Genomic DNA, 9621 nt, shown 5'->3' with positions numbered 1-9621 from the left:
TAAAAGACTACGACATATATACGACTATTTTTAAATTTTTGATTTTTCTTTCCCCTGTATTTCATTAAGTATCATCATGACTTATATACTGTGCTATATCATTTTGTAGGTAATTTTATGGAGTTTAATTCTCTAGAGCAAAATTTTTAATTAGGAGCAACCGTTTTCAAATTATTCACGAAAAACTAAAAAAAGGGACCTTTAACCCCTCCCCCCACCCTTAGCTCACACCCCACCCCCCAGTACTTTTAGTATGTTGTTCAAGATACCTTCCCCTACATCTGTGCCAAAATTGCCTTCTACACGATTTTTGTCCGCTATTTTTCCTTCGTTGCCTGGACTATTAATGCGGGCAAAGTTGCTCATTTTTGTGACTAAAGAAACGTTTTTGACATTTTTGAAAAATCTTTGAAAAGAATTCAGATATCACCCAAAAAAACTTAAAATTCCAAATTTCTTTTTCATTTTCCCAAGTTTAAGCGGTAGGAAGTGGACGGTTTCCGTTGTCAGTTTCTAGGGGCAGTTTTTTTCAGAAAATCTGAAACTCTTCGCAGATTTCTATAGCATGCAAGATGTAGAAGCGACAGGCTACTACTTTCTTATGGGCGCCGTCTAAACGCGCCTAACTCTCGAAGGAATCATCGTAGAATACTCGGGTGTGAAGCATTAGATTTGTGTCACAATTTTTCCTTCATAATGAAACTGTAGAATAAAATGAGTTTGCTAATAAAACCCCGATCCCTCGCCATCGCGAGTACTTTCCAACTTGTTTTATTAAATGCTTGAACTTTAACGTTTTGAAATAATAAGACCACTACTGCAGTAGTGATCTTAATAAAATATCTTGCACGTTAAGTTTGACGTTTCAAAACCTAACGTTATAATTCAACTTTCAGTTATGACTCGATATATTAACTCAGAGAAATATGTTCGTACATTATTGAACTCGACACCTACCTGGGACCTTTGAATAACTTTATATTCAAAGCTGGGACGTAAATTTTTAGATGAAATGAAGAAAAACACAAAAACTATAATTTTAGGATGCCGTTTAATACACTCTTTTCGAATTTCAAAGACAAACATCAAAAAAAGAATATTCAATAAATACAGTCACGGCTAATTTCTTTATTAGTACCTAAATGCAAATAATTAATGCCCAGTAAGGGCAGTAGCTGACGGATAATGCGAACGTATCAATTGCGCTCTCATTTTGTCAATTTCCAAAGTTTTCCTCTTAGCTATTATTTCCTTCTCCAAAACGCCTCTCGTTTTAATAAGTTCGGCTTGATTTGCTTCGGCTATTTTTAATTGGGCAGATAGCGCGCTAACGTTTTCTCCAATTGTCTTCACTTCTTCAATCAATCTGAGGACCTTTACTAGTAGCATGGAAATCAAATAGGGACGTACCCATAATGAGCGTCGTCTCTGCAATTTTCCACGCGTGGGCGCTGCAACCTGTTATCCAAACGCGTTTGTGCTTTCTTCATTGGAATGTCCATTCTTCTGATCTGATCGCGAAGACTTTTAATCATGTCTTCGACATCAGCCAGTCGCTGTAATATCTGAAAATGGAAGACGGTTACGGCCAAATTAGACATCTACTTTCCCACACATTCTTTAACTCGTTTTCAAGCGCGATTCGTATTTGCTCGTTACAAGCGTTACGTCTTGACAACGCTAAGTCAACACGATCTGCTTGGGCACGTAAATCTTTGGACGCATTGATTAAGATGGCATCCAAAGTTCCGCGCAAAGTAATCGATCTTTGGCGCGTAGCTTCGCCCTCTTGTAATGTTTCTCTGGTAAAATGTTCCCAATGTTCCTTCGAAGACTGACTACACAATCTAAACTCGCAATTAATTCGTTTTGGAATGAGCCTTACTCGTCGGGAAATATTGTCGAACCAGGTTTGAATAACATAATATTTGATCTATTATTTAAAGCGCAATTAACGGCTTCGATTTGATGTGTAACAGTTTTATCGCTCCAATCGTACTCGAGTCTCTGTTTCGCTGTCTTATCCTCTAACAATTGCATTTCCACATCTTTCAATGTACGAGCGAACGTTTCCCTAATCTCGGCAATCAGTGCTAATTCTTTTATAAGTTCCTCTTCCACCTCATCCCGGACCAGTTCCGTGTCCACTCGCCCAGTTCGCCGTTCCAGACACTCGCCAGCTTTGTACAATTTACAAATTGATCGCATTACGCCACGTCTTACCTATGGATTCGGGCATTGTTAGAACGGCGGCTGCGGTTTTTAAACGCCTCCGGTCCGCTTCCAAGAAACCAATTTCCTCGGCGGCCGCCGCGATTGCCATCTCTAGTTCGCACTTCCACCTGTGAAGGTCCTGAGAACGTTGGGTCAGCCTTTTGGTACTATCCTCTTGGTTTTTGTCCACATCTGCTCTGGTTTGCTCTAAACACCGGCGTCCATTCCAATCCACCCTATAAGCGTTAGTAGTTAAATATCTAGTCAGTTTTGCAGTGAACGTGCAAATTGGCTCGGTGTTGTGCATCTTTTGCAGAATCGAGGACTTCTTTATTTTTCCGTCTCCATTCCCCCTCGCTGTATCTAGTAATGGAGTACTTATCGACGATGGGTCGGGTACCAGTCATTCCCGAAATCGGGCTCCAGTCGACTCGACCCGTTGCCCAAGGACCTATCGGTCCCATAGAAGCTTCAGTAGCCTTCGGCATATCGTCTTCCGGGTGCGGCAAATAACAAGGGCCCGTTGTTTCCGCTTTTGGGTTACTTGAAAGATGCATTTGCTCGTTCTGTTTGTAATCATTTGGAACGGATACATGCGGACTTCGGTTAATTTGCACAGGCTGTTTTTCTCGACATTTTTCCATAGCATAAGGATTATCGGGGCAAGGCTCTTCTTGATCTACTTTCTTGTTGTTGCATCCTGAACAACAGCCATCTCCTGCAGATTTTTCAGGGGAAACAGTCAGATCCGGTGGAAAGTTTGTCTTTGGGACTCCGTGATGATGTTCCTCTAGAGTTGTGCGGTTTTGGTATACCAATTCTGGCTTGGGAACCGTACTTTTCTCTAAATGATCTGTATTTTCGTTTGCCTATAGAAGAGAGATTTCTCAAATTTTAATCGTTAAAATAAAATTACACAGTTACGGTGCGTTTTATTATTATTTGTTATTTCGACTTTTACCAGGCGTACCTTGTAATACGTCCCTCGATTTGGGCAAGCACCACACGTTCTAGGCTGATTTTCAGACATAACACAAATTCTGGTACCAAGAAAATGCTAGCAAAAGGAATGACACCAGACAAGTGACCAAAATGACATTAGTGAAATCTAGATTACACAGCCTCCCAAAGCGCTAACTTAATGACTATTGGCATAAGAGTGATTAAACCGAAAAAGTTCTTTGTGCTACATAGGTGCAAGCTACTTTGACACTTTGAGCATTAGTAGGTAACAAAACATAGTAGAGAGCAAACATTTAAAATGTGATTATTTTCATCTTTTCTTTGTTATGATACCGACACTGATATTCTACAGTAAAGTTGAATACCCAGAAAGTTCGGACGCCGATGGATAGTGTGACCTTAGCAGTTGAATTCTGGCCCGATCAATTTCTAAAGAGTTCTTTTTTATAAATATCTCTTTCTCCAGTTTATTTCTTATTTCGATCAGTTCATCTTGATTCTTCACGGTGGTATTTAATTGCGCCTTCAAGGCACTAACGTTTTCTCCAATGATTTTCACCTCTTCTATTAATCTGTATAACACTAAATGACTCGAAAATATGTACACTGCTGGAAATTACCCGAAATGGACAGTGTCCCGGCAGTTTTCTACTCTAGGTCGCACTAATCTGTTATCCAAACGAGTTTGGGCTTTCTTCATTGGAATATCCATTCTCTGTATTGCGGCTTGTAAATCGCGTATTACGTCTTCTACATTTGCCAATCTTTGTAGTATCTACAAAAGGGAATAGGTTCGGAGATCAAGAAATTGCATGAAACCATTGAATAAAAAATTGAGATGAAACTCACTTTTTTAAGTTCGTTTTCAAGTTTGATCTTAATTTGGTCGTTGCATTCCAGTCTTTGAGATAAGCTCGTCTCGACTTTATCGGCCTGACAACGCAAATCCCTCGAAGCGTTTGTCAAAATTGTGTCCAAAGTTGCTCTTAAAGTTACAGATCGTTGTCGAGTTGCCTCGGCTTCCCGTAATGTTTCTCGAGTAAAATTTTCCCAGTGTTCTTCTGTAGACTGCCTACAACCTAATCGGTACAAAAAATGGCCGATTTTATTACTTACTCGTAAGGAAATGCAACCGAAGCGTGCTTGAACATGATAATCTTGGACTTGTTGTTCAAACCGCAGTTGATACCCTCAATTTTATGCGCAACTACTTTATCGCTCCAATCATACTCTAGTCTCTGCTTTGCAGTTTTATTTTCAGATAGTTGAGTTTCGATATCTTTCAGAGTAGCTGAAAATATTTGCCGTATCTCAGCTACTAGTGCAGATTCCTTAATTAACTCCTCCTCAACTTCATCTCGTATTAAATCGGAGTCCAATCTCCCCGTTCTTCTTTCTAAGCACTCGCCCACTAAAAACAATTAACACTGTCCTGAAACAAAGTGTATTTTTACCTATAGATTCTGGAATATTCAAAATTGCGCCCGCAGCCTTTAAACGCTTCCTTTGCTCTTCGAGCAAACATATTTCTTCATATAGTGCAGCCACTGCCATTTCCAATTCGCATTTCCATCGATGAATGTCCTGTTCTCTCTGGTTTAGCCTCTTCGTGTTATCCTCCTGGTTTTTATCTACGTCGGCTCGCGTTTGCTCTATGCACTTTCGACTATTCCAATCGCATCTGAAATCTTCACCTTAATCGTGAGGTATCGTAGAAAGTTACGTACAAATTTGCATCCTTGTCGCCCTCCAGAGCCATGTCGATTAATTCGCTATTACGCTTTCTCCATTCGACTTCACTGTACTTTGTAATCGAATATTTGTCGACAACCGGGCGGATTCCCGTTGTGCCAGTAGTTGGACGCCAATCAAGTCTACCACTAGCCCAAGGTCCTAGGGGTCCCATGTCATCGTGCTTCTCTTCCATCATGGGATCACCCGGTTGGGTCAAGTAGCGCGGGGGGTTGCCTTTTGGCACCGGTCTCATTTCATTACGCACTGGTGGTTGCTCGTTCGGATTTTCTGCACCGGGGGGTATTCGCCCAGCGGTTTCAGCCATTGTTGAACTTTGTGTGTACAACACCTTAGTACAAAGCCGCGATTCTGTTCTTAAAATGTTTCATCGATAATGTAAAAACAACTCCTCTTTCTGGGGTATGTTACATGCAACTAAATTGTTTGCTCAATAAAATGAAGGAGCGTTAACTTTAAAAGCGAAATATTCCCTCAGTTTTTGTTGCCTATAGATTTTTTGGCGGTATGCGATCTTCTCATAACCATATTAGCACAGTGCAAAGAGCAAATAAAATAAGTATTTGCAAACGGAAAATATATTATTGAAGCATTAGAAAATATGGGCACAAATGTGTTTAGATTACTCAAGAAATGTACAATTTTGAACTTTTTGAAAACTTTGCTACTTTTTAATTACAAAGACATGTGTAGCTTCAGTCGTGCAATTAAATCCTCTGGAAGAGAAATGATAGAATAAATTCAACCTTACTGAAGTCAATTTAAGTACAGTTTCAGGGGTAAGGTGTTTTTCAAGAACTGATGGGTTCGAAAAACTTATATCTTCAAATCACATTGGATGAATTATCGATCCTTTTTATATGCAACTTGAATTCCATTTTAGATAAAAGGAAACGAGCAAAAACTTGGAAAATAAGAAAAAGAAAATTGAGAATTGCTTATTTCATTTGAGTTTGTATTTCTGTAGTGCTGTTTTTCCTTTTAGAATTGTTTATAATTGCGTAGTTTATTTAAATATCTGTTTAAATGAAATCTCGTGTTAAAATGTAGGCAGATCTGGTCGGTTTTTGTTATCAGGCGAGATTAACCAACGCACCAACACACGGCGTTAGCCAATGTAATTATGATTGGCGCTTTATTTCTAAATGCGAGAAGAAGTTGTTTTTATTTTATTATAGAAGTAGTTTCGCGACGACTGGAAAGGGTAGGTGTGTTTCTTTACGGTAGCTTTATTCGGACGTTTCGCCCCATTTGATTAATTAAATACGTAGTTTTTAGGAGAGGAGAGGAGTTGAAATCTTAAACTGGCACCATTTGCCATAAAAGGCCCATATATTAGATTTCAAAAACCTTTCACGTAGGTACATCAATGGCACTTCCCATTTAGTATATTTCAGCTCACAGTCTCACACCCAAGTAGAGTACCTAGTTTGAGGAAAGGATGAACGGATGTAACAATCATTCCCACAAGGGAAAATGCGCTAAAAATTCCACTCATTTTTAGGGGAATTTGTTGAAAGAAAAAAATGATCTTATATGATGGTTTTGTGCGTCTGCTCCTTGTCTAACCACTGATCTAAAGAGGTCAGTGCGTCAAACTCGTGAACGAAAAGAGACAGTGATACGTCACACCTTCGCTAATAGATTTCTTACGAGTTCAAGGATCAGTGCTATTGAATATGATCCGGATTAAAAGTCGCTATTCAGAATGTGAGCTGAGTGACAAAAAATTCCCTACTGAAAATCGTATGCGATTCTTTGTACCTTGTAAAGCTAAAGAAATCATAAATGTTGTTGTTTATTGTTTAAATAAATATAGATAAATAAATACGATAAAAAATGATTTAAAAAAAACATGTTCAACAGAGCTGTTAGCGTTACCCAGGAGACACCACGAGGAGGTCAGCTCTTCTTGTCTCCCAAAAATCTTATGTACAAATAGCACTTTTTTACTTTCTCCCGACTCTTCAGTTTGGCACAACCTGACACTGCATCAAAACAGTTTTTAATAGGGAAGAGAAGAAATTACTTTAACTTGCAATCATTACGTGTTTAAAAGGTTCTCTTCTTTTTAGGGTAATTTTTCGAAAGAAAAAAAATTCCTCATATATGTGATTGTTTTGTCCGTCTGTCTGTTCGTCTGTTCCTCGTCTAACTCGAGAACGAAAAGTGACCTCTCGATGTCAAACCTTCGCCAAAGAATTGAAACAATGTCTTTTCCTATGATGGCGCGTTCACTTGCGTCTCAAATCGTAACTACATAAAACTATAGAAGAGTATAGTTTTTTTGCAGTAATATTCTATGGCTAATGTCTTTGCTTCGACCATGTATATGTATGGTCGAAGTTTGTGTCCATCCTGTTTGTAAATGTGTGGTTTGTTTGTCGAATCATATGGGAGTGTATGTTCTATTTAATTATAAAAGAATCTTAGATGTGTCGTTACTTATGTAGTTAGTACTACCTTAAATAATAAATTGTTAAATCACTGCCAATAAAATAAGCCTCATCAACGAAAGTATCAATATTAATTTATGAACTGCACAATTTCTGATCAAAAACATTTAAGATGGACCCTATTGATCTGCTCGAAAAGCGAATTGCCGCCTTGGAACTCGAGGTCCTTCCATTCGCAAAAGAAGTTGGTCCGGATAAATCTCAACTAATAACCGATTTACTCATCCAAACACATTCGATGACCACCACGGCCTTGAGTTGCAGAGAGGTCATAACGTCGATATTACGACGGATGGAAGTGATTAATGATTACTTAAATCCGGCATACTGCGACACCCAGTTAGACATTCAAGACAAGAAGCAGTACATACTGGAATTGTACCCGGAAATGAAGAAAACCATGCAGCTGGTGGTCGACTTTGAAAGATTACGCACCTTCCTCGATTCGCCCTCTATCAATAACATTCCCTCATTAGTTGATAAACTGGAGAGACTAACAATTTCCAATGTTAATACGTACCAGGAATGTAAGGAGGTCACTAACAAAATTTTACAAGCTTTACAACAATATAATGATATAACAAAGTCTATTAAAATCTTATTTGCACAGCTTGAAGAGTCAATTACTAATATTGAAATATCGCTTTTACCAAAAGCTAAAATTGATGAATAGATTCGTTATTAATGCGTTTCATATTACATATATACCCTTTACATGTTTCGTTTGTGTCCTTATAGTCTAATTTATTTAATTTTGTATTGTTGATGTACTTATAGCTTTTGATTTGGAAGACCAAACCTACTCTTATCAGGTATGATCTACGATGATTTAACTAAATAAAATGTTCTCCAATCTCTTCTCGTTTAATTTGGGTTACTGTCTATCAGTCAATAATTAACTTTAATGAGACCTATGCTAAATATGTTATTCCTGGTTTTTTACAAGTTGACCATATACAGGCAACTTGGTATTTGCAGTACAAATGAAGTGACATACTCATTAGCCAAATTGGGCATGAAAGCAGATTGGCTACCAATAAATTAATTTTGTTACTAGTTGCACCTTCGTTTTTTAGTTACCTATTACTATATGCAGTCTCTGTCTCCACAGTAGAGTTATTCTTTCCCGCCCTTACACGGATATGAAAAAATACAAATCTAAATGACGATATTGTGCTCAAAATTAATAAATTATAGCCACTATAGAGTGCTGAATGTAAAAACCTGGAGTCGTTCTCTGGGAAACTGCATTGAGACATTGCATGGAAAGAGGAGCAAAGGGTAGGAGATGATCAGCTACTATATACTTAATACGATAGTACTTTCTCGCAAAAAACAGCTTATATAGTATGGGCACCAAAGAAGAGACTTCGTATATTTCGCCCTCCTTCCTTTTTTACCAAAAATCGACTGCACCAAAATTTCTCGGGAAAAAACTTTTTCTTATTAATTTGGGTGCGTAGAATCCAAAACGATTCGTACTTTTTCGATTAGACGTCTCAATTAAAAGTTATGGGTAAAAAACCAATTTTGACAAAAAATTCAAAGGGCTGTAACTTTTGATCTAGTAGTCCGATCTTGGAACTGTTTGAAATTATGGATTCTACAGGCCACATTCTATAAGAAAATATTTTTTTCCGGTCGATCTGAGACAATTTTTTGTTCGAGCCAAAAAAAAAGGCAGTGTATAACCATCCTTTTTTACCAAAAATCAAATGCACCAACATTTCTCGGGAAAAACATTTTTCTTATTAATTTTGGTGCGTAGAATCCAAAACGATTCGTACTTTTTCGATTAGACGTCTCAATCAAAAGTTATGGGCAAAAAACCAATTTCGACAAAAAATTCAAAGGGCTGTAACTTTTGATCTAGTAGCCCGATCTTGGAACTGTTTGAAATTATAGATTCTACAGGCCACATTCTATAAGAAAATATTTTTTTCCGGTCGATCTGAGACAATTTTTTTTCGGGGCAAAAAAAAGGCAGTGTACAACCTTCCTTTTTTTCCAAAAATCAACTGCATCAAAATTTCTCGGGAATAAACTTTTTCTTATTAATTTGGGTGCGTAGAATCCAAAACGATTCGTACTTTTTCGATTAGACAAGGCAGTGTACAACCTTCCTTTTTTACCAAAAATCGACTGCACCAAAATTTCTCGGGAAAAAACTTTTTCTTATTAATTTGGGTGCGTAGAATCCAAAACGATTCGTATTATTTTACGTTCGCATTAACAT

The 9621-nt window shown here is 37.9% G+C and overlaps 3 protein-coding genes across 3 annotated transcripts; 1 reads left to right on the top strand and 2 right to left on the bottom strand.

Moving 5' to 3' along the window:
* Positions 1–1118: 1118 nt before the first annotated feature.
* LOC116172788 (tektin-4-like) lies at positions 1119–3316 on the bottom strand. Its single transcript, XM_031490054.1, has 7 exons — positions 3185–3316; positions 2500–3083; positions 2224–2450; positions 1886–2180; positions 1616–1838; positions 1411–1565; positions 1119–1366 (listed from the first exon to the last, which is right to left on the bottom strand). The coding sequence occupies exons 1-7, from the start codon at positions 3242–3244 to the stop codon at positions 1153–1155; spliced, it is 1758 nt and encodes a 585-aa protein (XP_031345914.1). The 5' UTR covers positions 3245–3316; the 3' UTR covers positions 1119–1152.
* Positions 3317–3514: 198 nt separating this feature from the next.
* LOC116172789 (tektin-4-like) lies at positions 3515–5644 on the bottom strand. The gene is made up of 6 exons (XM_031490055.1): positions 4905–5644; positions 4632–4858; positions 4294–4588; positions 4027–4249; positions 3798–3952; positions 3515–3749 (listed from the first exon to the last, which is right to left on the bottom strand). The coding sequence occupies exons 1-6, from the start codon at positions 5234–5236 to the stop codon at positions 3524–3526; spliced, it is 1458 nt and encodes a 485-aa protein (XP_031345915.1). The 5' UTR covers positions 5237–5644; the 3' UTR covers positions 3515–3523.
* A 1648-nt stretch (positions 5645–7292) lies between these two features.
* On the top strand, positions 7293–8240 carry LOC116171168 (dynactin subunit 3-like). The gene is made up of 2 exons (XM_031487858.1): positions 7293–7446; positions 7498–8240. The coding sequence occupies exon 2, from the start codon at positions 7498–7500 to the stop codon at positions 8056–8058; it is 561 nt and encodes a 186-aa protein (XP_031343718.1). The 5' UTR covers positions 7293–7446; the 3' UTR covers positions 8059–8240.
* The last annotated feature ends 1381 nt before the right edge of the window (positions 8241–9621 follow it).

The sequence above is a fragment of the Photinus pyralis genome, unplaced genomic scaffold (assembly GCF_008802855.1).
Source record: "Photinus pyralis isolate 1611_PpyrPB1 unplaced genomic scaffold, Ppyr1.3 Ppyr1.4_LG5, whole genome shotgun sequence".
Classification (NCBI taxonomy): domain Eukaryota; kingdom Metazoa; phylum Arthropoda; class Insecta; order Coleoptera; family Lampyridae; genus Photinus; species Photinus pyralis.
This window is presented reverse-complemented; position numbering and strand designations above follow the sequence as displayed.